Source organism: Amblyomma mixtum, chromosome 3, assembly GCF_055824585.1.
Source record: "Amblyomma mixtum isolate Tamu chromosome 3, ASM5582458v1, whole genome shotgun sequence".
NCBI classification, from domain to species: Eukaryota; Metazoa; Arthropoda; class Arachnida; order Ixodida; family Ixodidae; genus Amblyomma; species Amblyomma mixtum.
The window spans coordinates 257,608,203-257,636,038 of record NC_143014.1 but is presented as its reverse complement, the minus strand read 5'-3'; the positions used below and the strand labels follow the sequence as shown (position 1 = coordinate 257,636,038).

General features: G+C 47.4%; 1 protein-coding gene, 1 long non-coding RNA gene and 1 pseudogene across 2 annotated transcripts; 2 read left to right on the top strand and 1 right to left on the bottom strand.

Annotated features, from left to right (window-relative positions):
- The first annotated feature begins 3,699 nt into the window (after positions 1–3,699).
- On the top strand, positions 3,700–6,771 carry LOC149354507 (uncharacterized). Its single transcript, XM_089577513.1, has 5 exons — positions 3,700–3,962; positions 4,579–4,755; positions 4,955–5,234; positions 5,397–5,507; positions 5,805–6,771. Exons 1-5 carry the CDS (start codon positions 3,781–3,783, stop codon positions 6,711–6,713), a joined length of 1,659 nt encoding a protein of 552 aa, XP_089433639.1. The 5' UTR covers positions 3,700–3,780; the 3' UTR covers positions 6,714–6,771.
- A 137-nt stretch (positions 6,772–6,908) lies between these two features.
- LOC149354506 (uncharacterized) lies at positions 6,909–8,298 on the bottom strand. Its single transcript, XR_016289658.1, has 4 exons — positions 8,144–8,298; positions 7,815–7,954; positions 7,587–7,651; positions 6,909–7,480 (listed from the first exon to the last, which is right to left on the bottom strand). It is a non-coding gene; the product is annotated as an uncharacterized LOC149354506 (long non-coding RNA).
- Positions 8,299–24,780: 16,482 nt separating this feature from the next.
- Positions 24,781–27,611, top strand: LOC149354505 (uncharacterized; annotated as a pseudogene).
- The last annotated feature ends 225 nt before the right edge of the window (positions 27,612–27,836 follow it).

The window sequence follows — 27,836 nt, the reverse complement described above, 5'->3', positions numbered from 1 at the left end:
ACCTCCCCGACCTGGCATACCTGTCTTTATTGAATTACATTAACTCAATCTGGCTTGGGGAAGTGCCACTCCCCGTCGAGTGGAAGACCGCCCTGGTCACCTTCATTCCTAAAGCTGGCAAGGCCATCAACACGGACAACCTCCGCCCCATCTCTCTGACTTCCTGTGTGGGCAAACTCATGGAGACGATGGTACGTGACAGGTTGTCCGAGTTCATGGAATCCAAACACCTTTTCGCAGACACCATGTTCGGGTTTCGCCCACAAAGATCTGCACAGGATGTCCTGCTACAACTAAATCGGGATGTCCTCGACCCCGTCGAATGCCCTCACAATGACAAGGTCGTACTCGCCTTGGATTTGAAGGGTGCATTCGACAACGTTACTCACGAGATCATTCTCACCCACCTCTCTCAAACTAACTGCGGCAAAAATGCCTTTCAATACATTCGGCAATTTTTAACCGACAGACAATCTTACATTCGAGTCCAGGATAAAGAACATGGCCCTTTTCATTTAGGAACCAGGGGTACACCCCAGGGCGCGGTGCTGTCTCCCCTGTTGTTCAATTTGGCTATGATGCGCCTACCGGCCCAGCTGGGCGCTGTCGCCGGTGTGCAGCATGCGCTGTACGCCGATGACATCACCCTGTGGGCTACACAGGGTTCCCTTGGAGACATTGAGGCCAACCTGCAGGAGGCGGCGACCATAGTGGACCGTTATGCTCGCCGCTGCGGCCTCCAATGCTCCACCCAAAAGTCTGAATTTGTGCACATACGCCCCTCACCAAAGTGCACAGCCAAAATTTCATTGTCTCTTGAGACAGGTCCAATTCCTGAAAATATCGAAGTCCGGGTACTGGGGCTCTTCATACATCAAAACAGACGGTCAGAAACAACATTGGCCAAACTCCGTCAGGTGGGGGACCAGGTGGGCCGCTTGGTCCGCCGGGTTTCTAACAACCGCGGGGGGTTACGATGTAAGGACGCCTTGCGGCTGGCGCATGCATTTGTAACCAGCCGAATTCTATATTCGACTCCATACCTCCACCTGCGGAAGCAAGACGAGGATTCACTCGAAGTCATCCTCCGCAAAATTATTAAGCGAGCTCTGGGCCTCCCCGTGAACACCTCCAACAAGCGCCTCCTGGGGCTGGGCATGGTGAACACATTTCGGGAGCTCCGGGAAGCCCACTTGACCAACCAATACACACGTCTCTCAAAGACATCGTCGGGTCGCCGCCTGCTTGCCCGACTGCACATCCAACACACCACTCTTATGGAAGAGCGCGTACGTATTCCATCCCAGTGGAGATGCGCCCTCCACGTGCGCCCTCTTCCCGCGAACATGAAGCGTGAAGACCATAATGGCCGGCGCCTGGCGCGGGCGGAAGCCCTGGCCCGCCACTATGGATCGAAACCCGGCGTATTCTACGTGGATGCCTCCGGCCCCCACCACGGGGGATGGTACACGGCCGCAGTCATCCACCAATCCAAAACAGTGAACGGCCTTACTTTCCGAGCCCGTGACATAACACACGCGGAGGAGGTCGCCATTGCGTTGGCTGCATCTGATTCCAATTCAAAAACAATTATTTCCGACTCGCGAGGGGCATGTCGGAACGTCGAGCAGGGCTGGGTACCATATCTAGCCTACCGCATTCTCCAAAACAGCGTCTACACCGGGGACCCCGCGCACCGGCGTATCGTTTGGGCTCCTGCTCACATGGGCCTTGAGGGAAATGAGGCAGCTGACGCCGCCGCCCGCGCGCTCTCTCACCGGACATTCCCCTCCGACCCCGACGATCAGGAACTCGAATTCACTCCCGCTTACTCCTTTAAAGACATTGTTTTACATTATAAATCTGGCCATGGTCTTTATCCCCGCCCGTGTAAAGGTCTCTCAAAGGCGGAGGAGCGGCTTTTGTTTCGCCTGTATACCAATACTTTGCTGTGCCCGGCAGCTCTCAAACACTTCGACCCTTCTTTCTCGGGCAGCTGTCCGCACTGCGCGGAGAAGTCTTCGGACATTTACCACATGGTGTGGGCCTGCCCCTCCAACCCTGCTATCCCCCCTCATCCCAACCCAACCTGGGAGGACTGGGAGGCGACCCTGCTCGGCTGCTCTGACCTGCAGGCCCAACGGGTCTTGGTCGCGCGAGCCCGGGCGGCAGCCGACGCCACTGGGGTCCCGAACTAGGGACCTCCACCTAGTACTTGTAAGGGCTGGCCCCCTCTGGGTCAGCTCATACAATACCTCCAGTAGTGCATGTGTAAATAAATGTTTTCCACCACCATCTGAGATCGCCCAGTTTTTTATGTAACAAATCGTGCTGCGTCATGGCGCACCGCCCCATGTAATCACTGATCGAGGTACGGCGCTTACGGCACAGCTCATGCGCGACGTGTTCGAGCTCAGTCACACGAGCCATCGAAAAACCACTGCCTATCACCTACAGACGAACGGGCTCACAGAGACTCAACAGAACGATCGCTGACATCATTGCAATGTACATAGACTCGCAGCACAAAACCTGGAACGAGATTCTCCCGTACGTCACATACGCCTACAGCACGGCCACCAAGGAGACGACCCGCTTTACAGCATTTCGTCTGGTCTACGGACGTGCCGTTCACACGATTCTGGATGCAATGCTTCCATGCTGCACTGATGACCCCCCACTTACGCCAGACGCTGAGCAGTTCGCTCAGAGCGCCGAGGAAGCACGTCAGCGTGCCCGTATTCACATTCAGCGGCAGCAGAGCACGGATGCGTGCCGCTACAACCTCCGTCATCGGTACGTCGAATACCCTCCCGGTGACCAAGTTTGGGTGTGGACCCCGGTACGCCGCCCAGCCTTGTCGGAAAAACTGATGTGCCGTTACTTTGGACCTTACAGAGCTTTGCTCCGCGTCACAGAAGTTACCTACGAAGTTCTTCCTGACGGGACTGTGCAGCCTCAGCGTCGCCCACCCCGCTCTGAGGTTGTGCACGTAGTCCGCATGAAACCGCACTTCATGCGGTAATGGACAGTACGCTCAGTGTTCCACTAGTTGTCGCGTGGGACGCCTTCGCCCACCTCCCTTGTACATTTTTCTGTGCTTGTGCTGTTGTTTTTTTCCCTTCCATTGCTCGTGCTCCAGCCCGGCTTTTATATTTTTCTTTTTTTGGGAGGGGGAGTAATGCCACCTGGTGTTCTCAGGTGGCACATGAAGGAGAAGAAGTTGAAGTGTCTCGCGCTGGCTGGCTGTCGTATTCTGCTGGTTAGCGACTTGTCGCCCTATCTTCCGTTACTATATATATATATATATATATATATATATATATATATATATATATATATATATATATATATATATATATATATATTGCATGTCTGAGTAAATACGCACGCCCTCTTCAAAACTTCCTACAGGCCCGCTCTATCCGCTTCGCTTATCGCTGAGAGATAGTTGTGCAGCTCGCTGGACCAGCCGTCGATTCTTAGAGCTTTTATCGCTGCGATAAGCGGGAATAGGCTTTCCTCCAACCTAATTCTTTCACAGCTTTTATTGCATAGGGAACCCAATCTCAAGTTTGGCGGCGCGACGACAGCGCTGCGCCTCCTATGGTGGCCACCCGGAGAGGCTATTGGGAAGGAGCGCGGCAGACGCTGCCGGTTTGACAGCGGCGGCGGCGCACGTGCACGCGTGTTGTTCAGTCCGGCTGGGGCGCAGCGTAGTCTCCGCGTGGCTAGTTTTGTGCGCTGCATCGACAAGGGTGTTGAAGCGGAATTTTTGCAATGGCAGAAACGGCCCAACGAACACAAAAGCGAGGTCCGAAGTACTGCTGTGTCGTGGGTTGCCACAACAGTGCAGACAACACCAAAGATCGCGATCCGCCTGTGAAACTGTACCGATTCCCAGGCAGGTGGTACGAGAAAGAAAGGAGACAAGCCTGGATCACCGCTGTAAGGAGAGTCAAGTAAGTCATGACAGCCCTCTCTCGTTTTCTGCTTTGACCGTGGCAGCTAATCGTTTTTGTTTGTTGCCGCGACGCATCTCGATATCGAGATCGCTGCCTTCTCACAGCACGTGTGTGTGAAAGCCAAGTTACGGTGGCATGTTGAGGCGTTTTTAATCAGCTTTTTTTTTTTAACGTAGCCGTCATTGTTGAAATTCACACTTGCACGTGCTCGTTGCGCTGTTAATTGAATTCATTTGAACTACGTACGTTGTCAAAGGTTTGACGCCGCGATTTGCGCATCAGGCAAGCATCTTTCTCGCGTCTGAACAGACTGCTTTTAATTTCAACAAACTTGGACATTGTTTTGCTAGTTCAGTTTGCTGTGCCTCTTTATTATGGCAGCATTTTATGTTCTGTATGTTACTACCATTATGTATACTACTACCATGTCGAATGCTTAGGAGCTCGGCGGCTCTGTCATTTGCCACCTTCGGAGCTTGAGCAATTTTCATTCATTTGTTCATGTGTGCGCATTCGTTTCTATGTTTTCGTGTGTCTTTGTGTGCATGCATGTGCGTGAGTACGTGTGTGTCTTGGCGGTGGATAAGAGAGAATGTTGTTCTTTCTTGTGCAGTCCCGATGGAACTCAGTGGCTGCCAAAAGAACATACGCGAATTTGTAGCACGCATTTTGTGGGCAACAGCAAGAGTGACATCAGCCAACATCCCTCCTACATCCCAACCATTTTTCCACCTATCTACAGAAAAAAGGCACCTGATCGGGAAGGGCGCAAAGGTATGAAACCAAAAATGTGACACTGCCAGTGGAAGTCACAAGCTTATGTTTTCAAGTGTGTTCTGTTGTTTACCTGCTTTATGAAATTGCGGTCCAATCATAATATGATCATTAGATGCATTCTCATGTATTTAGTGACTACATTTCATGGCAAGTTTGTTTGCAGCCTGCACAAGACTCAATTAGTAACCTAGAATTTTGATTGTGCAATGCAGGTGGCAGACACGTTTCAAGAAGGAAATCTCATCCAAACAGCTTGTTCCAAAAGATGAGCATCCAAAGCAAAGTGCAGCCGATGAAGCAAAAATGCAGGTGCTGGAAGCCTCCGTTCTGGACGATGTGCATCGTGACTTGAGCCCAATGGATTTCAGTGATGCACTTCTGGAAACAAGTACAACTACCTCTTTGCTCAACGACAAGAGTGATTCACATTCTTTTGAGCTTTTGTGTGGTGCAGGACAAGAAAGTCATTCTACTGCAAAAAAGACGGACGCTGTAAGGACACCTTTTAATTTTGGGCTCCTGTTTAGTCAGTGTAAATATAGCTGACAGTAGTGCAACATACATTTGCTTTTAATAGTGTCCTTTCAATTTCCCCAAAGAATACAGAAAATTTGTCTAAATACCTCTACATATCCTTTGTTTGATTTTTTTCAGACAAGCCAAACAGAAGAATGTGCAACTTCAGGAAAGCTAACTATACTTCTCTCAGCAACAAATGGCACTGAAGCTTCTACTCAAGTCATGCACACAGAAATGACTCACAAGGTGAGATGATGCAGCTGTTGTTCTTTATCTGTTCTCTTGAACTGTGGTGTTGTCTTGCTGTAGCACCCCACTTTTGTTTTTCTCCAGTTTACTTGCATTATTGGGCAATGTTCATTTTTATCTTCCTTTCCTGCATCACTTTTTTTAAATTTTATAATGGCTATGCTGATTTTCGCTTTAGAATGAACTTGTTTATCTGCTTGAGAGTACAAATGTTATTTTCTCTTTGTTATTCATTTTACCTTAGTGTGGTTCCTTTTTCATTTCATCATTCTGTATGTTTATTCTATCCTGAAGGTTGCAAGCACAGATGGAAATTGGAAGCGGAAATGCGGATTTTATGGCTTTGATTCCTTAAAGGAAAAGGAAGAGGCACTGCAAGATATGTGCGGTGTGACGCTGCCAGTTTTCTGCCTTCTTCTGAACTTGTTGCCAGCACCACAGTACAGGCGCAATGCGATGTCAAGGGAAGACAAGCTATGCTTGTTCCTTGCCAAGCTACGGCTTGGGATAACGTACAGTGCCTTGGCCGCTATGTTCAGTGTCACAGCCCCAACAGCATCAACTGTGTTTAGAAAGACGCTTGATATTCTAAGCATTGCCCTGAAAGAGTGGGTCTTTATGCCTTCCAGGGAAGTAATCAAGCTGTGTTTGCCTCCCCCATTCAAAGAAAATTATCCAAATTGCACCCTAATAATAGATTGCACCGAGCTCCGCACAGAAACACCGTCTAATCCTAATTGCCAACACGTGTTGTATTCACACTACAAAGGAGGATACACGCTCAAAATTTTGATCGGCATAATTCCTAATGGAATGATAAGTTTCATTTCTAAATGTTATGGAGGACGGCATACATACTCTTTCATAACACAGGACTCCGGCTTCCTGCAGCTTATCAAACCAGGGGACTTAGTTTTAAGTGACAAAGGATTCCCCAGCATACGGACAACTGTAGGGGGTAAAGGTGCAGTGCTACTTATGCCTCCTTTTAATTCAGGGGGTGGACAGCTGTCTGAACAAGACATGGAAGAGACGTACAAGATTGCGTCTGTGCGAATCCATGTGGAAAGAGTTATTCAAAGGCTGAAGATATATCATATTCTAAGCAACAGAGTACCACTAAGCCTGGTCCCACACATGAACAAAGTGGTTTCAGTGTGTGCTGCCCTTGTAAACATGCAAGCACCAATAATTCAGAAGTAGGACTGCTTGGTTTGCTGTGGCATCCATAAATTGGTTTGTAGGCATAGATTGAATTTGCAAAAAGATGAAAATTTAAAGAAAAACTAGTTCTGCAGTTTCATATTAGCACACTGTGACTTGATAACTGCAACTATGTGCACTTCAGCCAATAAATGGGTTCTTCAATCACACCACTGTTTTTTGTCTGAATTTTATTTTTTAGTGAGAAGCCCTGTGATAGTTCTGTAATGTGTTATTCTACAAGCAAAATATACATGTAAAAGAGGCAATAACAGGACTGAAAACCAAACGGCAGATATATAAGTCAGTTGAAGTATGCACAGCAATAAGTTTGATTTCAGGCAAGGATCGTGCATCAGTCCATAAATATAGAGCATAGAAACCTATAATAAATGCAGAACCAATAACTTGAAACAAAAATACTCCATCTTGGGGATCAGTTCCCACAGAAAAGCCTCGTCCCGAGTTACTTTCACTATAACTGCATGTTTCGGGCTGTAGACATATAAAATGGCCCACTGCAGGTACAAAACATACATCTGGACTTGTATTTGTGTGTAATAAGTATGTGTGGTTCTGAGCACAATCACATCTCCATTAAACATTAAGTAGGGGAGCAAGCTTCGCCTTTCTTCATAGTCGATGAATGGTTCTTCGTTGTATTTGAATGTGCACTTGATTTCAATCAACACAGTTTCACTGCCAATTTTTGCGAGTCCATCTGGGCTGCAACACGGTCATGGCTGCTGTGGAAGCACGAGTCCTGCCTAGAACATGAATAATTGAGATTAGTGCTTGAGTTGAAATGTACAACAAAGAGGAAACTGAGCATGCCAGGAATAACTCCTGATGTAAACTGGTAAGTGAACTCACCTGCACAATACGGGTGCCAAGCTTTCGTTGGAGCTCTTCTCGTGCTGTGGCTTCTGTCTTGATGCCTAGTAAAACACATTTACATGTTTAACTTAAGAGCAAATAAACTGTGAACATCACGGTTTATGTCCAAGCTTGTGGCAGCACAAGTGAATTTAGTGTTGGAATGCCATAACTAAGCACTCCAAATGTTTCTTTAAACAAATTTTTGTGCTGTTGGAAACATACCGTAGCGCATTGCAGCACTTGTGTATGATGATGTTCTGCAAAGGCTAATAGCAGCTCTCTCCAATCCTTCATCATTCTTTTTTGTGCGTATGACATGTGCTTTCGTGCTGCTGATGCGAAGTCGACGTTCTTCATGCCATCTGAAAATTGGCAAATTTGAAAATATGATGAATACAAGGGGGGTACTGCGCACAAAAAGACAAGGACAAGAAGATAACACAACAAGCGCAGACTCGCGCAGACCATGATTGACCGACTAGCCCAACAACGTACGCTTTTAAACTATGAAAATATGAGTCAACAGAATGTATATGAAATGTGTCGCCTACCTTTTACTGCACTTTAGTTTCATACCGTGAGCAGTTTGCTTGGCCTATGGTGAGGAAGCCCATGTCACTTGGTGCTTCTTTCAGTACTACTTTTGTTTTGTACATATGCGCCCTTTCACGGTCCATTTTGCTAACAAAATCTTTTACTTCAGTTGTTTTGTCATCGAGGACATTAAGATACCTGTAAACAGGCCGGTGCGACATTGACTGCAGTAAATCCTCTAGAATTTCCTTTTCCACAGTTTCTGAGACTTTGTCAACAATGTCATCTAGCAAGGTCGCACAAATGACATCTTCAGCGCTTCGATATTGCAGCTCCAATATTTCTCTCAGTGGACACACTATGTGCGGATAGCTGAGAATGATATTTGGGTCAGCTGGTTTGGTATCAGGAACCCTGCTGCCCTGTCCTGTTATGGAGAATGAGACAAGGGGTAAGGAAGGTAACGATTCACTCATAAAATGGAAACTGCCGTTTAAAGGTGTGGCACATCGGATGCCTAAAAATACTTACGGGGGAAGAGGTCCAAAACATCTTCTTCTAAGCGCCTCTTGGGCTTTCCGCTCGGTTTTCCCCACTTCCGGGGCTCGCTGGTGCATGAATTTACTTCGTGGTCGTTCACATGGAGGCACACCGCAGCTGCGTGCTTGCAGTTAGCTGTAATTCCAGCTTTGCAGGAGCATCGCCCCTCTCGAACAAGCAGCTCCTGCTTTTCCTGGCACGACCACGACAGCTATGAGGGTCAGAAATAAAAGTGAGACAGCGTAGACGCTTGCCGTCTTCTTAAAGAAGGCTTCCTCCCGAAACTTCCCTCTACAAATTTTCAGCTACATGTCATGTGGCACGGTGTACATTTTTTCAGCTAACTCCGTCTGCCCCTCCCACACTATTCCGTGCGCGCGTACAAAGCTAAAATTGAGGCGAAAGATTTGGTTAAAGGCTTCATTATTTAAAACACCCAGTACAATGTTGTGAGTGCGTTTTTATGCCAGCGTAATTACGCGAACGCTCCGCGCGCTCGATACCACAGCTACGACAGCGCGCCTCTAGCTCGGCACCCCTCACGCTGAACATCGCGTTCGCGGAGCAGATTTTACGTATTTAAGTCTGTAAATCTAACAATCGCGAACAAAAAAATAAAGTGCAGGCATGACATTGCAACTGAAAGAACAACGAGCCACCGAGAAAAAAAGGCGAACAATATGTGTGGCTTCTGAGCGCTTACGTCCAGCTGCCTCCCAGCCAAGTCAGCGGGTGATGCTCTAAGGGATGGAGTATGTATGTCTCGTACTGTCCCATGCTTTATAGCGGGTATTATGGTTTGGCCGCAAAGAATTTCTTCCCCATGACGCAAACGTCGTTCCCGAAAGTGCGCGATTAATTTCTTCAAAAATGACATGTGGAAACAACTCATTCCTATATGCATTCCGACAACGGAGAACTTCAACCGAGTGCACCGCTTCGTTTCGTAGCTAGTGCTTATAAAAACGTTCAGTTATTTGAGCATATAACAAATGGACAGGCTCAAGGTTCACGTCGTACACAACGTTGTCGCTGACTTGTGACACGCATTTTCCATTCAATCGGGCTTCGTTGTTTTCAATTACCTGCTCTACGGAGTACACATGGCTTAAAAGCCTTTCACCTTTGATTAGGTTCGCTTTCCTGAAATAGTTGTCGAGCTGGCATATCTTTTTGAACCCGCACTGCAGCCGGATCATTGCGGCGCGCGACAGAAGCAGCGCGAGACGTCTGCACGTGCGCGGAAGCGAGAGAGCGAAAGGAGAAAGCACGCACGGGAGCCCAGGTGGAGCGCCACGTCTATCCCCAGTTTCTTTTTTTCTGCCAGAGATGGCGCTCCCTGTCAAGAGCAGCAGCGCCGCTCGACGTTGCTTTGGGTCCCTATAAGCAATATTACGACAGGTTTCAGCCCGTTGCGTCGGGGCGGCCGTGAGGCACGTTTGACCTTGAAGGGCGGCGCGAGGCGCGGAGCACTACCTCGCCGCTGCCGAGTGGAGGCGCTGCCCTCGCCGCGCTCTCGCCAACTGCGGAGTGTGGAGAGGAGGCTGGAGAACGAGGGGAGGGGGGGGGGGGCATAAAATGCGTTCGCTCGCTTGCTCTCCTCTATCTGCACGTGGCAGCGGTGGTGGCTTGGCTAGAGCCAGTAGCAGGCCCGTGCAATTTCCTCTTCATCCTTCTCTCAGTCACAACAACAACAACAACAACTACCTCGTTATGCCGCCTGATAAACAGAAAGGGAGACTACGTCGGCTCGACGAAGCCAGGAAACGACAACGGGCTTCGGAGACACATGAAGAACGCGAACAGCGCCTTGCTAAGCGGCGCGCTTAAGACGCTGCCAGACGGGCGCACCGCGCCTCTATCGAAACCGAATCGTCTACAACCGGTGAGGATCCCGAATGGAACGCTATGGATGCTTATGCAACCTACCAGGTTTAACCAAAGCTAAACCCCAGCAAATTTTTGAAGCGAAAAGCTTCACTAGGCTCGTCAACACCGCGCTTCGCGTGAGCCACCCCTGGCTCGGCGCGCCCTTCCTCCTCCTCGCCACCTGTCTACCCTTCACCGCTGCTAGCGGCTCTTATTGCGTTATTGCAAGGCGTTGCGATAACGCCCGAGCGGCGGCGGCGGACATAAAAGAGGCCACGCGCCGCACTGCGCGCTCCATCGCCACTTCTGCTCCGCGCCACCGGTTCACCCCTTGCCGCTGCTGTGCGATCTCCGCCGCCGTCCCAAGAGAAGGTTCTTTCGCAAGGGGTTGCGAGAACGCACGTGTGAGCGGCGGCGTCGGCCGTGGAAGAGACGCAGACATTCACCATGGAAGGAAGAAAAGAAGACCCAGAAGTGGTAGCGAGGGAGTTGGCTCAAAATCTACACCGCTATCCTGGTGCTCCCAGTGCATTGTGCGCGAACTGCGACAGCCATGACGTCAAACAAAGCATAACTGCAGCTTTTCGCTTGTATACCCAGGCTTAACCAGAGCTAAGCCACTGGCAATTTTTTTCGTCGATTTCTCTCTCGCAGATCCTCGTTTTGAATTCTTTTTTTTTATATGCAGGCTAAAAAACTTCTCCCCACTACATAAGGAAAGCAGTTATTCGGATTATCTGCCCTACTCAAAGAATGAGAAACTAGTTTTTATTGCGTAAGCAATATTAGGACAGGTTTCAGCCCTCCGCGTCGGGGCGGCCGCGAGGCACGTTTGACCTTGAAGGGCGGCGCGAGGCGCGGAGCACTACCTCGCCGCTGCCGAGTGGAGGCGCTGCCGTCGCAGCGCTCTCGCCAGCTGCGGAGTGTGGAGAGGAGGCTGGAGAACGGGGGGGGGTATAAAATGCGTTCGCTCTCTTGCCGGCTCAGTTGTATGCCGTCTGATAAACTGATAAACATAAAGGGAGGCTACGTCGGCTTGACGAAGCCAGGAAACGACAACGGGCTTCCGAGACAGATGAAGAACGCGAACAGCGCCTTGCTAAGCGGCGCGCTCAAGACGCTGCTAGACGGGCGCACCGAGCCTCTATCGAAACCGAATCGTCTACAACCGGTGATGATTCCGAATTGAACGCTATGGATGCTTACGCAACCTACCAGGTTGAACCAAAGCTAAACCCCAGCAATTTTTTTTCCTCTCATAGATTTTATAGCACCTGAATAATACGTCGAAGTCACAACCAGGCCACTTCTGAAGCAATCATTCAAAGGTCGCCGCAAACAGAAGCAGATCGCAGAACTAAAAGATAAATCCAAGATAATGTTGACTTCTGAAGAAATTTCAATTGTGGATATTTTGAAACAGCGACTGATATGTTCATTGGGAATTTCTGATTGATATACAACGAGAAAGAACTCGTTTCATTATAATTGTTGATTGAGAGGCGTTCTGCCTGTTTGGATACGCGCGCAGCATCCCCTAGGCGAGAGGAAGCGTTGAATGTATAGGTTTCTGTTAACATTTGCGGTCTGAGAGGGTATACAAAGATTCCTATGCAGAACGACTAAGTGCAGTAAGCGTATTGATGGCCGTTAAATATGGTCAGTGGCTTGAAGAAGTGCTTACAAAAAGGCTTTCATTACGCACAGGCGACTACTCGTACATAAATGAACTGAGGCGCTCGCTGGCTAGGCTACGAAGGACAACTTCGGAAGATTTCGTTTGGACACACCGCCTGGCAAGGGCGAGGCGACTGCACAACGTCTGATAACGTCATTGTTCGCTACAGTGGGATGCCACCGTTAGCTTCTTCGTTTCGAGCCTGGACTTGTCGCTCAGCTTACGGAGAGGCATGGGGGAACAGACGTTGATATCATCAACGAAAGCTTTTGCCACGTTGTCATCCCAGTTTAACTCTTTTTCCGTGTCTCTTCCTTCTCTCAAACCATAGAAGCCCCAGAGCAAACGTGAGATTACAAATGTTTTCGCAAGTAATCCTCTCAGCTCCCTATTAATCAGGTGGACCTTTTAATCAGACAGACTTTCTTCATTCTTACTGAACAAAATGTTGAGCTTATTTCATAATAACTTAGAACGGAAGTTAGAGCCGTTTCGTGGGATCGTGCTACCCGTATTTTATTTTTTATTGCTTTAAATCAGCAAAGAGTACGTTTTAAAGCAGTAAACTTTGAGCAACAATGACCTACTTCGCGTAATGTGATGCCACCTAGAAGGGCACAAGAATAATCTGAAATAACACTCCTACCTCAATTTCTTCAAAGTTGCTAAAGGAATTGGTTGGTTGGTTTGTTTATGGGGTTTAACGTCCCAAAGCGACTAAGGCTATGAGAGACGCCGTAGTGCAGGGCTCCGGAAATTTCGACCACCTGGGGTTCTTTAACGTGCACTGACATTGCACAGTACACGGGCCTTTAGAATTTCTCCTCCAAAGAAATTCAGCCACCGCGGCCGGGATCGAACCCGCGTCTTTCGGGCCAGCAGCCGAGCACCATAACCACTCTGCCACCGTGGCGGGGCATCTAAAGAAATTGAGAATTATTGAATACATTGTCAGTCTTTTGTTTTTAGCGTTACCAAAGAGGTTTAGCGACGTATGGAACACATTTTTTACTGAAGGCGTGCAGAAAGATAATTGGTGAAAGGCACAAAAATGGCACGTCACAAAAATGCGTGGGAACGTGCGGGCGCCCGCAGACTTAACATAAATAATAGACAGTATAGCTTCGACTGCCGCAATGTAGGGGGCACGATAGGCGATAGTCATCGGGTCCGGGATAACGCTATGTGTATGTTTACGGCGGCTGACGATAGCTGGTGCGCAGCTCGCCTTGACTGCTTTTTCCCTCGTTCCTGATCGCCGCGTGGACAGATTGCTCGTTTGTCTGCTTTTTGCTCGCGGATGCTGCCTCGCACTCCCTGCAGCGCGCGTTGCAGTTATCTTATCGCGGGAACCCGAAATTGCGCGCTAAGCTGCTTCAGCTTGCAGGCCGCGCGATTTTGTTGCGAAGGCTGCCGATTTGTTTGTTGTTGAGCTTTATGGCACATCGGCAGCTAAGGCCATCATGCGCCAAGCTCAAAGTAAAAGGAAATTGTTTTGTGCAGAGTTTTGCAGGAATTTAAAATCATCGTTGGTGTAGAGAGCCTAAAACATTGGTATGTATTACCTAGTGATGACAGAGGAAAGAAATTTTATAATTGGCTAATAGCGAAAGCTTTAAAGATGGTCAGGTAGCCTCAGCAGCCATCCTTGGCTGGGAAAGGATGTTGATTCGAAATGACCAGCGCGAAAACAGACGGAGACAACTGAAGAAACACAGACGGCAGGACTGGCGCTGACTTCTCTAACCACTGCCAGCATCTGAGGTCGGCTGGTGGTAGGTTCGTAGGCAAACTTCGGTCCTTTTTGTAGGATGGTTGGACGTCACTTGGCACAGAAGCACCTCCGAGCACCGTGACAGGGTTTTGCCAAGCTTGGAGGCGCAGGCGGGCGCGTTGCCACAAAAATTTGGTGTTTTGGGCAGCCAGCTTCATGAAGTCCTGGAATCTTTTGTGGTCCAAGCACCCAGGTGCTTCTTGATGGATGACGCATCTGATGCAGTCATGATAAAGGCGTACTTGTCGTCAGTACTCAGACCTCAAGATATTTCCCATATGACGGGCGCGTCCCCAGGATGGCTCCAGGGCAAAGCAGACATTTGGGCTAGTTGGTGTGAATTCATGGTGGAAAAAACAGCGCAAACTTAGACAGAAAACACAGAAAAGAGGGGAGACACAACAAGCGCTGACTCGCAACTAAGGTTTATTAGAAAGAACAGAACACAATATATACAAAAACCACCCACGACTGCGTACGTCATAACGGATTACGTGCAAGCGCGCCAAATAATCTAAACAGAAGCATCGCGCGTGTGCGCCCGGTTATTCAAGTACCTAAATTCCAATTCTGACAAGGCCACTGAAGGATCACTCACACACCGTTTGCCGGTTTTTCGGATAAAGAACGCTTCCATCAGCTCCCGGGTCACCTTATCTTGGTGGAAAAAAAGCACGTCAGTTTTTGGGAAAAGGGGTGTGCACCGCAACCTACTCGGCAGTGACTCGCGAGACAACCTTCCCGCACAATGCCGGGTTTGCAAATGCACACCCCTTTTCCCAAAAACTGACGTGCTTTTTTTCCACCAAGATAAGGTGACCCGGGAGCTGATGGAAGCGTTCTTTATCCGAAAAACCGGCAAACGGTGCGTGAGTGATCCTTCAGTGGCCTTGTCAGAATTGGAATTTAGGTCCTTAAATAACCGGGTGCACACGCGCGATGCTTCTGTTTAGATTATCTTGCACGCTTGCACGTAATCTGTTATGACGTACGCAGTCGTGGGTGGTTTTTGTATATATTGTGTGCTGTTCTTTCTAATAAACCTTAGTTGCGAGTCAGCGCTTGTTGTGTCTCCCCTCTTTTCTGTGTTTTCTGTCTAAGTTTGCGCTGTTTTTACCACCATGGCTCCAGGGTGCCAAAGAGGGCCTGAACCTCGAGTGAAACTATACTCGTCTTCAAACAGAAGGAAACCACCTTCGACTGGGAGGTGGTCGCAACCACAAGGTTGACCAGCGGGATGGGACACGCCCGTCGTGTGGGAAAAAAATCTTGAAGTCTGAATACTGGCGACAAGTACGACTTTATCATGACTGCCTCAGATGCGTTATCCATCAAGAAGCACCTGGGTGCTTGGAGCACACAAGATTCCAGGACTTCATGAAGCTGGCTGCCCAAACCACCGAGTTTTTGTGGCAACGCGTCCGCCTGCTCTTCCAGGCAAGAACTACAGTGAAGAAAGCTTGGCAAAACCCTGTCACGTTGCTCGGAGGTGCTTCCATGCCAAGTGACGTTCAGGCCATCCTACAAAAAGGACCGAAGTTTGCCCACGAACCTACCACCAGCCGACCTCAGATGCTGGCAATGGTTAGATAAGTCAGCGCCCGTCCTGGTGTCTGGGTTGCTTCAGTTGTCTCCGTCTGTTTTTGCGCTGGTCATTTCGAATCATGTCCAACCAACTCGCCCAATCAGCAATTTTGAAGGATCTTGAGCCGCTTAACCAACCAAATAAAAACCCCTGCCCTCTCAGGAACGAGATGGTGGCTGAGGTGCACCATAAAATGAAGCGAGGCAGTGGGTATAAATTTAGAGTTTGCCGAGCAAACCTGCTTCTCTTAAAAAGCCAAACACACAAGACATGTCAACAGTTGCATCTTCAACCAAGAGTAAAATTGGGTGTAAAAGAATGTGGTAAATGTAAAATAGCGTAAAAAGCTTTTTCCATAGTTTTTTTACTTTCGTGCATGAGATGAAAATGTGATTTACTGTTAATTATTCTCCACACTTTTCACAAAGAGGTTTCTCTTGTTTGGAAGTATAAAGTTATGAGTATAAGGTGCATGTGTTCTATGCGAAGCCGGCAGATAATTACTTCCTTGAAACGTTCCTGGTGTGTGCAAGACTTCCATTCACCTAAAACTGGCTTTATCACGTGTAGTTTGTTATTTATCTCATTGTTCCAAGCTCACTGCCATTTTTTTCTTAACTTACTGTGTACTAAGTGCATGCAATCATTAAACGGTATATTTAGTTTATTTGCTTGCAACGGGCTTGAGCAGCGCACAAGTCTGCTCTTTCCTTGCGTTTAACTCCGATGTGACTTGGTACTGATCTGAGTTTTATGTTTTGTCCTTGAGCTATGGCTATTCTTATGTTGTGTATAATGTCACCAAGCAGCGTAGTGATTGCATTTTTAGAATGCGGTGATGTAAGCACACTTAACGGGTCTGGAATCTCTCAGGTACATTCCAGGGTTAGCATAATCTTAAACTAACAAATGTCTTGCACGTGGTCAGACCATTTCCTAGAACCTCGCATAAGTATATTATCGCTCTTTGCACCCTTCCCACGTCATATCTTCCACCACATTTCCGGCCTTCTCACCCTCTCCCATTGTTCACTTTTTTGCCCCTAATCCCCTACTATCAGTTCTCGGAAACCATGACATTCCTGTTACCCCCTCCGCCCCCACCTTTTGGCTTTCTCTGAACTCGAGCCATCCCCCCCACCCCCCCTGCCTTGTCCTTCCTTGTAAATGCCCCCCCCCCCCCACTTTCTTTCTCCTTCCAGTGCCAGCCTATTTTGTTTGGCTTGTTCTCATTTCCCTGTACCACGCTGACTAATCCTCTTATCTGAGTCTTACAGGTCCACCCAGCGCCTCCCCCCCCCCGTCGCAGCCCCTTCAAAGCCTTTGTTCATTACCCCCCCCCCCCCCCCCGGATATAAGTTTTTTCACTATTGGAGCTTAACGAATCAAGGTTCACCTCCCTCCCCTTCCTGACACGCATCCCCTCTCACACCACTTTCCTTCCCCACCACCGCGGCCTTCCTCCTCGGAGCGAAGGCCCTATTTAATCCCTGCCAATGATGAACGCTTTGCCCAGACGAAGACAAGTCCCCTTGTCGGAATGTTGGCTCAAGCAACCTGAGGTTTTCCCCTCCCTTGTTCATTTTGTGATCGCCAAAGACCATCTACCACACTTTCTCTCTACTGTGTAAATAATGCTGTTTGCGAGGTTCTCGTTTACAATTTTTTGTACGCCTACAAAGATGGCGTGACATTCGGGAGTCAAGATGGATGTATACTGTGCAAGCCTTAAAATTTGTTACAAATCCTACTGTACCATAGCGCTTCAACGTAAACGTCTGTTTTTTAACCATCTGTATAAAAAGTCGTGAAAGTACTGTACTTTTCCTCGAGTGCAAGAAATTCTTGTATTATATGTTGTTGTGGAGTTTGTTTTTTACGGAACTGTGAAGAAGTGAAATCGCAGATTGCAGGAATATTGTACCATGGAGGAAGTGAATCTCGTCCTCGCGCCATACCAGGCAATGTGTTTAGTGCGCCAAGGTCCTGCCGTATCTCTTGAAATCGCAAGAGCAGTGGCCTGGAAGCCCATGGTTTTTTGTCAAAGAGTGTTCTAGATGGGCACTTTGTGGCTATAGGGTTCCATAGATGTTTCTGCAGTGACCGGATTTTTAAAATGTACCAGCATGTCAGCATGGCTCTTCTGTCTGTAAGTGATGGTTCGTTGGTCTCTACATAAAGGCTGCTCATGGGTGACGTCCTGTATGCACCAATGGAAAGACGCAAGCCTATGTTATGTACTGGATCCAGCCGTTTAAGATACGGTGGTCTCGATGACCCATAAACTATACATCCATAATCTAAAGCAGAGTGTACTACAGAGCGGTAAATTTGTAAAAGACATGTCCTATCGGAACTCGAGCGTTTTAGGGAGAGTACTTTAAGTATGTTCTAGGATCGGGAGACTTTCTTTTTGAGAGGTAGGAATGTTAATTTTTTGTTAAAAGTAAGCCTAGAAATTTTATTTCATTTTTATATGTAGTTCAGTTTTGTTCAGGTGTAAAATTGGGTCGGGTTGAGGCCTCGGCTTAGTGAAAACAGAACACCCACTGTTTTCTGTGTGGAGAACTGGAATCAATTTTTGTAGGCCCATGTCTCTAGTTTGTTAATTGTCAATTGCATTTGACCCTCACATGTTGCTACGTTGGAAGACGTGCAGACTATTTGAAGATTGTTGGCATGGACTGAATACATAATGGACTTCGGGATTATTTTGCTTATGAAATTCAGTTTTAGAATAAAGAGTGTTGTGCTCAAAATACACCCCTGAGGAACCCCGTTCTCTTGAACGAGGTTCCTGGATAGGGTTGATCCAAGGCGTACTTGAAATGAGCGGTTCGACAGGAAAATATTTAAGATGTTTCACATCCTTCCGCGGATGCCCAGTTCTGCAAGATCGCGAAGAATCCCAAACCTCCACGTCGTGACGTATGCCTTCTCCAGGTCGAAAAAGACAGCTAGGCAGTCTTGTTTGTATATCAAAGCTTCACGCACAGTATCTTCAAGGCGAAATAGCTAGTCGGCTGTTGAACATGTTTTTTTAAAACGAAATTTATGGATGTGAAGGAGTTCACGTGATTCAAGGATAAAAGTCAACCTTATATTCAGGACACTTTCAAAGGATTTGGCTAAGCATCTTGTAAGGGCTATCAGTCTATGCCTGCTAGGGGAGGTTGGTGACTTTCCAGGTTTAAGAAACGGTACAATAATAGCTTTCTTCCAATCCTCAGGTATTCTCCCCAGTATCAATATTATGTCAAAAAATTTCAAAATTGCCTCTACAGTAGGCTGAGAAAGATGGGCAAGCATTGAATAGTGCATTTCGTCAGGCCACGGAGCAGATATTTTTCCTCCAGGCAGCGCTATATTTATTTCTGGGAATGTGGACAGGCTATTGTCTTGTTCAGTTGTGCTGCCGCTAGTTGGGAGCCTTTGTTTATCAGCTATGTTTTTGTATTTTAAAAATGTCTGCGTGTAGTGTGAGGAACTCGAAACTGCAGCGAAGTGCTCGCTTATATGTCCGCCTGTTTCCTTATACTTGTTTGTGTACAAGGTGTTGTGAAAAGAATAATTGCCATTTAATTTTGCCATTAATAATTGCCATTTCAGAGATGCCATTTGATTTTCGAACCTGCTCTCACATTTTTTTTTATGTGATCTGGCTGTTTATAAATGAAATGTTACTTTGCCATGATGCTTTCTCGGCGCTACGACGGACGTACTGAGCTTTAGCTTTGGCTTTTTCGAAAAATTTATGAAGTTTTCCTGTGTCGGGTGCCTTCGAAATGTACCCCACGCTTTGTTTTGTCGTTTTTTTTGTTTCCTTGCAGTCTTGTGTCCACCACACTTTGTGTTTTTGTCGCACTACTCCTGAAGATTGAGGAATAGCTAAGCGTGCGGCAGCTAGAATACAATTACTCAGCGTTTTATTTATCTCATCGATGTTTAGAATATCTAAAGCTATTTTTTCTAAAGTGGCTTCTGTTCTAATAAATTGCGAGTCCGCTAAATGAAGCCTCCAACGTCGCGGTTTTGTTTTGATGATTTGTGATGGAGATTTTTAAACTGATTAGTACCGGAAGGTAATCGCTGCCTTATGGGCTGTCGATGACACCCCATTTAAAATCGTTAAAAACAGACGGTGAAATAAAAGAAAAATATAAACAGTCCATTTTCCCCGAGGCTTGGGAGCAGTATGTACTTTTACCAGAGTTTAACAAGCAAATATTACTGCTCAGGATAAGATCCTCTATAATTTGACCTCTGATAGGCTTTTTCACTTCCCTAGAAAGGGGAATGTTCATGAAAATCGCCAACTCCTAGACAAAGCTCTGGTAGTGGCGCTAAAAGTTTTTCAAGCTCTATGTGGGTAACTTTCAGGTGTGGCTCGAGGTATACAGAGCACATTGTAATACTTTTAATGCAAGTAGAGTGGCTGCTACAACCTCTAATTTAGTAGTAAGTTTTACTTTACGAGCTGCTATTCCACTCTACACGACGATGGCTACTCCTCCCGGTAGCATGTTTGCATGCTCTCGGTCATGGCGGAATAACCTATATTTTTAGTACACTTGTATGCTGGTGACCTAGGTTAGTTTCCTGCAGGCACAAAGCAACGTGGGAGAATGAAGTGAAGATGTCCTTTATGTCGATTAACTTGCTTAAAAGTCCCCTTTAGTTGCAATGCATTATGAATGCCATCTTGATTTAATGTATGTGGGGTGAGAAACTGTTTAGATTGGCCCCATGATTCGTGCCTGTCTCTTTTGTTTCGATCCAGGGTGTTCCGCAGTACCTGAGACGTCGGCGGCCCGGAGTTACCTGGCTCGTGTCCATCGCCTCTTCAGAGGCGCTGGACGATCGTGCGACTGCACGTGGGTCTCTGAACATCTTTCTCTCTAACCTGAACTTTGTCGCGTATTTCTAGGAGCAAGTCTCCGTTGGCTAGTTTGGTCACCTTGTAACCGGGGCCCAATGCTTCTGCAAGATACTTCGTAACTATGAACGGGGATATTTTTCTTGCTGGGTTTCCAAGATCTTCGCTGTGGACCACGTGATATTTCGGGAATACTCCAGTTTTTTGTACGAACAGCTTGGTTACATCGGTCCGCCTGCTTTTGAGAGGGCGATCGTTTGATGAAAGAGGGGGAGCCATAGGATATGTATATTATTAGGCTGCAGTGCCAGCCACGGAGCCCTACAAGGGGACGGGACAAGAACTTGCCAGCAACCCCTGCCCACGCCAGCTGTACACCTCAACTATAACGCAATATAACTCAAGGTAGTTGGTGACACAAGGTTAACCCTCGCCGGCTGGAAAAAAAGGAAGAACCAAGAAGTGAGTAGGAGATAGGAGAGTTGTGAGAAAGACATAGGAAAGTAAAAGATGGAGAGGAGCACAGGAAGAGGCGAATGCCCATTTCCCCCGGTCGGGACAGGCCGGAGGTGCCGTCTACAGGAAGCTGGGGCCAAAGTTGTGTATTGCCTCGAACGCGAGGACTTCAAGGTCCAAACGCTTGGCGTCGGCTCAACAACCAGGATTCCCTTTTCTCCATACACGGCTGAGCCACGCACGGCTAAGCGTGGGTGCTCGGGTCCGTGGTAACGCACTGTCCACCATCATCCCCCTGCGGAGAAGTTCCTTCGGATGCCCAGGAAGCCATGGTATAGTAACTCATCAACATCTGCATGCAGCAGATGCCCCTGCGGGGGGAAGGCCGCCGATTTAACAAAATAGATGCTATGAGCAGTGTGGCGCACTGCCTGAAGTTTCGGCTCATGTGGGTGACTTGAAAGCGCGCCACACTGCTCATAACATTCAGGCATGAGTAAAGCAGCGCGAATGAAGCCACCCGAAGGCGAAACGAAGAAGGGAGAGGAAAGAGCGCTGAACTGACCACTGACTTTTATTGGGCGGAACGCGCACAATGTAGAGGAAGGCGGTGGCAGAGGTAGTCAGATGCAGTCAACATCACACGGTGTAAAGAGGCTTAAAAGCGAAAAAAATACATAACAGGGTGACAAAGCTAAAGACGATGGAAAGGGATGGTAAAAGAAAGATAATGTACACTGGATGACTATACAAAAGTTAATGTCACATGATGTAAAGAGGTATAAAAGCGATAAAACACATAACGGGGTGACAAAGCTAAAAGACGGTGGAAAGGGATGGTAAGAGAACGATAATGTGCACTCGATGAGAATAAAAAGTCAATGTCGCATGATGTAAAGAGCCATAAAAGTGATAATAGAGACAACAGGGTCATAAAGCTAAAATACGATGGAAAGATTTGGTTTATGGGGTTCAACGTCCTAAAGCGTCTCAGGCTATCAGAGACATCGCTGTGAAGGGCTCCGGAAAATTCGGCCACCTAGGGCTCTTTCACGCACACTGACATCGCACAGAACTCGGGCCTCTAGAATTTCGCCTCGATCGAAATTTGACCGCCGCGTCCGAGATCGAACCCGCGTGCTTCGGTCAGCAGCCGAGCACAATAACCACTGAGCCATCGCGGCGGCCTCTATCGGCCCCTTCAAATCGGGTGTCTATTTATTTTATTTATTTATGGATGAACGGATGGATAGATGGGTAGGAGCGCCCCCTTTGAAACGGGGTGGTGGCAGTTGCCACCATGCTCAGCATTTCTTTGTTTAGTATTTTTTTGTTTACTGTGTTGGCAATTCTCATTAAGATTCGCCATCATCTTTACCTACGGTTTCCTAGAATTCTAACCTTATGCCACATCTCTGCTTTTCAGCCACCAATCCTCCAATCGCTTTTTGCTAACTTCCACTGCAGATTTATTTACATGACCATTGTTATCTTTAAACCCAAGGGCCTCAGGAAGAGTGACTGTGCCTGCATCGACATCCGGATGGATACCATCACATTTGATTATGAGGTGTTCAATTGTTTCCACAGATCTACCACACACTGCACATGTGTCATCTTCTTCATCAAATTTCTTTTTGTAGCTGCGCGTTCTGAGACACCGTGACCTAGCTTCAAAAAGTAGGGCACTGCCTCTTGAGTTATCAAAAATACCTCCAGCGCCCCCACGCGGGCATTTTTGAATGGTGAAGCATCATAAAAGTAACACACGTGTAATACATTACATTATGCAAATGATGAAATATACTGAGAAAATCCATGGGCTATGAGAGAAAAGGCAAAAATGAAAACAGCGTCGCAGAAAGACAAAAAAGAGCGCTACAGGCGCGGAGAAAATAACATTTCAAAATACAACACTGTTTCAGGAGCACAGAAGTTGAAGTGGAAGCTGAAAGTTTATTAAGGAATTCAAACAAATTTACAAGCGTATACAGCGAGAGGTCCCATGGATCCCATGGAGAGGTCCCAGAGGTCCCATGAAAATAAATTTAAATAAGCAACAAAATAGAAAACACACAACACAGTAATTAGCGATGCAGAGAATAAATATCGGTACATAGTGTAATATGAGTTACAGAAATATTTAAATGCAAACAATATAATGCAGGAGAATGTAACTTTGGGAATGAACAATAGATAGAACAAAAATACACTAGGGCAAGAAATATTGCTACAATGATTGCTACACTGATATTAACAGTCATATTAACACTCATTTTTACATCTTACACTCATATTAACAGGAGGTTTTGCAAAGCGGTGTAAAAAGATGTGAGAGGGGCAGCAGCAGTTTCCGCTGGTTGAGTGTTCCAATCGTGTATTGTTCGTGAAAAAAAAACGATATTTGACTAAGTTTATTAGGGAATTGTACTCTCGCACTCTCAGTGGGTGGTCAGTGAGGGTGGAAGTGTAATATGGTTTGTGTATGTATTTCTCTTTTGGATAAACGTGTAAGATTCGAATTATTGGGCGAAGGGGAGCAGCATTTTTTGATAACACTGCCGCTCTTCTCGATCCTCGCTTATCCAGCATGTAGCAGATAAGACTGTCGAGAGAATGCGTGCAGAAATCAGTTTTAATTACTTTTCATTGTCGCCTTTAAAAAAAGTATTCAAAAACTAATTTTGAACATGTTTTATAAATTCTTTATACGCAGTTCTTTGCTGGAGAAATATGTTGATGTTTTTGTAACGAAGCCCACAGACATAGCTACCAAGGTGGTTACTTAGTGCTCCACTGTAAAAATCATGGGCGCCGCCAAGAAGTCGAAAACTGGGAAGTTTTATCCACAGCTTTATTGAGACGACTGATTGGGAGGTTTTCGAAGCCTTTAACATCGTCAAAGTGAATGTTATATTTTAGTCACTGTTCTATTAATCTCTCATTTGTGCGAATATTTGAAAGCACTGCTCATGGTAGCCTGTAAATGATGTTTCCATTGCGTCATGCCTGTAGTATGCTTCATCTCACAACTTCCCCTTCAGTGAAGTCGGATTTTTTCGCACATTGAGTTTCCAAAACTTACCGTCAATTTTATTCTGCTGGTCCCTCTTGTAGCCATCAGTTCTAGGATAAACTCTTCTTTGCTAATTTGTGATTATACAGCATGCTTGCTCCATACTTCGAGCTGACAACGACTAAATCTGCTCTTTGTTCGCCTTGTGATTTTAATTCGTGCCTTTGGTCTTCATTTTCCCATTCAATTTTTAATGTAGGGCAGAGGTGATGATTCTAGCGAAAGATCACGATGAGTGCAAGAGTGATTACGACTTTGATTATTTTTCAGTGGGTGTGGCTTCCGTTTTTTTTTTTTTGCTAATGCTGAACACTTGGAAGCCTCCCTCAGGTGTGTCGTCTCCCTTTTTTTATATACCTGCGTATTCGTGATTTCTCCCAGTTTCACTTAATTTTCATGGGGTACCTTGTGCAGCGTAGACATCGCTGGTGTCAGTGCTGCAGAATAGCGTAAACGAAGACTGCAACTTTAAGGGTTCGTTAAGGAGACTGCGTTCCAGGTGCGCTGGCTACTGTGAGTGCCGGAAGTGGCTTGTCTTCGGAGTGCCCTACCAGTGGTCCTTTCGTATACATGGACCTGGAGACAGCAGCTCTTTTAAGACCAGAGGGACAGAAATCTTGCACATCTACCAGTCACCGTTCCTTGCAGAGTGTGAGTTTAATTTTTTTTTTTACATTTTCAGCATTCTTTCAGCACACTCTTCTCAGAAGTGCGCTAATGTGACCGCCTTGGTCCATCGGCCACCTTGCGTCGACATTAGAGGCGCACAAACACGGGCGACAAAAACGAAGAGAGCGCGAATGCTCGCGGCCCTCGTGGCTGGCCCCCACCGCGAGCTCTCGCTTCTGCGCGCATCCGAACACCTTTTGTTGCAGCAGCCGCCGGTAGCCAGGTGTCCTCGGCGCCCAGCTGCCAAACTGCCGCTTGCGAAGAGCAGTTTTCAGCTCGCCCTGGGGATATTTCGCACGGGTGTCTCTGCAAACGCGCAGCGAAGTGTAGCCCTGTATTCCGTGGCCACCAACACGCAGCATCGATCGAACCGCCTCAAACGCGGCTGCAACTTCAGGAAGCAGCAACGGCCGACCTACTTGTTCCTGATGCCCCGCAGAAGGTGTTCGAGGAGAGCTCCTGCCACCCAGCCCTGGTCATCTACCGCTCTTTCAGGTAGGGGTCCACGCTGTGTTTGGTCCTGCTTCAGTGCTTCCTCAAGGTGCCCCTCCTTTTTTTCACAGCAATGTCATCCGGAACCGCTCCAAGAATGTCCAATCCGTTCGGAACTCGCGTCTGCCCTCACAAGACGGGGCCCGGCTTGGAACGCCTTCCCGCACTGCAGCCGCAGACATGCCTTGCGCCACGCTACCAACATAGCAGCGGCAATGCGGTGGTCTCGCCGTTCGTCGACGAGCAACACCAGCCCGTCATCGTCGCCGCAGCCACCAGGAAAATCCGGGACAGCCCTCACTATGCAGCCGCCACTGGGTCGTCTAAAGTGGAAGGTCATGGAACACATAGGCGCCGTCGATGCAGCTACCACAGAGGTAAATATATGGGCACCCACCCACGTACCGAACAGCGTCGCAGAGAGCACCTCACCACGCCATCTTGTAGTCTTCATACATGATGAGAAGTTTGTGTTTTCTGTGATCTCCGGATGAGATCTGCCTGAACGAAATACTTGAAGACTTTCTTGATATAACCTGAACAACCTAATTTGATTGTTGGCATGGTAATTCAGTGTCCATAATGCGCTTTGTTTTGTAGGACAAAGTGTACGAACTCACTGATATTCTGTGCGCGCATCCTCCAGTGTGGGCTGCTTACCGGCGCTATTTCGAAAGCATACGATATAATATGTCATATTACTCTTTTACACTTCAAGGTCGACGATTCCTAACTAAAATTACTCTTAGTGCATATACATATAAAGTGACTGCAGTCGACTACAGAGTTCCTTGCTACTGACTTAGTAATACTTTTCCGATAGTGCAGAAACATCTGCGTAAACTCTAACCAAGTTCGCGAAAGCTCAACTTAATTTCATTGTAGGGTTCCTTCCACGTTCACTTCTAAATATTATGGCGCGAATCAGCTGGTGCATCGCACTGACCTCGGAGCCAAGCACACGTCTCAGGAGTATCACGCGTATTGGGATTTGTACTAAGATTATGATAAACTGCTTCATTGAAGACAGAATCCTCACGGATAAGCGTGCAACGTTTTCGGAGCATTTTACATAAAAAATCACTCTTGTGAAAACCAGCTCCTTGCGGTCAATCTTTCCAGTCAAAAGGCAGTCGGGGCTACTGTCGTGCACAATTCCTTCGGCTGCAGACCCGTTCACCCGTCACCCTGGAGAAGGGAACTTGCGTTTGCACTGGAACTTTTGGCGACCGCCAGCGCAACCAGGGTGCAGACTGATCCCCCATCTGATATCACAGACGCGGAAGCTGCCTCCCGCGGAGCCCCACCTCGGAGAGGTGCCTGGAGAACTCGATGCTCCTGCCGCCCTGCGGGTGAGTAGGGGATGCAAACAAGCCGACGACCTTTCTGCTCTTTCGTTTACCATGATACGGGCCTAGAGTACGCGCCGTTCTTAATTGCGGTTTTGTTTCACGTTGATCCTGCAGCGCTGTTTAGACCACCTGTTCCACACAAGAGGTCATGTTGGAGTAAATGCGCTTTTATTTTTATGCCACCCACACACTACGCGGCGAGGCACAAATCAATATTTAAAATTAGCGCAAAAACAGCACCTTTTTTGTCGGCTTCAAAATGTAAAGCGCACGGTATCTATTGGCAAAAAAAACGCTCTCGAGTACTGTATAGGCATCACTCTGGCCTCTACGACACTCAGTGCGGTAGCTATGGTTGTATGCCATTTTGCGCAGATCTACACATGAGGGGGTATAGGTTGCAGAATGTTTTCCAGTTCTTTTTTAGTCAGTGGGAAAACTATTCCCACTCCTGCTAAGACGCTTCAGGCGAAGTTCAAGAAAGCATTTGAAAATTGCCGCAACACACACACACACACACACACACACACACACACACACACACACACACACACACACACACACACACACACACACACACACACACACACACGCACACGCACACGCACACGCACACGCACACACGCGCGCGCGCACGCGCACGCGCGCACACGCACGCACGCACGCACGCACGCGCGCACGCGCACACACACATGTGCGAGGGCCGAAAGAACTCGATGATGGCTAATTGAGAGACGCACGCCCCATTCATAGCTTTGCTCTGCATCATGGACTGTCCCCTCGTCTTTTTTTCCTGGCACAGTGTATAGCCCGCCTGCATGAAGCAAATTAGACAGTCTAGTACCCAGTCTCGGATTATTCGAAGTTTAGATCACGCTGCTAGAAGCGGTCTAGACTAAACTGCTGGATTTGAGGAAAGGAAAGGTGCATGAATGGCTCACTCTGCCTGTGGACACCTCAAGCACACCGTAAGAGAACAACACCCTTGGTGACAATATGATTTTGGTCGGCTTTCGTGTTTTTCTCTCATGGCTAAATTCAGGTGTCCACCGGCCAGGTAAGCCAGTTATGCATCTTTCGTTTCCTCATATCCAGCGGAGGGTCTAGACTGCGACTAAGGCTCGACTGGGAATTAAAAAGTCTAATCTTATTCGTGGTCTAAATACTCTCTAGGATTTGAGGAAAGGAAAGGCGCATAACTGGATCACTTAATGTAGGCACTTGAACTTTCGCGGTCTGAAAAAATATCCCAGGCTAGATCGCTGTACGCGCGTGCTGCTGATGCGTTACACGGCTGCTGTTGTAACCCCTAACATGTGTCTGGCTTCATCTCCTCTACACAG

What these genes read in the sequence shown, in the direction of transcription:
- LOC149354507 (XM_089577513.1), top strand. Translation starts at nt 3,781, where the DNA reads ATGGCAGAAACGGCCCAACGAACACAAAAGCGAGGTCCGAAGTACTGC. An exon ending in ACCGCTGTAAGGAGAGTCAA is followed by an intron (nt 3,963 to 4,578) that starts GTAAGTCATGAC and finishes TTTCTTGTGCAG; the next exon opens with TCCCGATGGAACTCAGTGGC. An exon ending in AAAGGTATGAAACCAAAAAT is followed by an intron (nt 4,756 to 4,954) that starts GTGACACTGCCA and finishes TGTGCAATGCAG; the next exon opens with GTGGCAGACACGTTTCAAGA.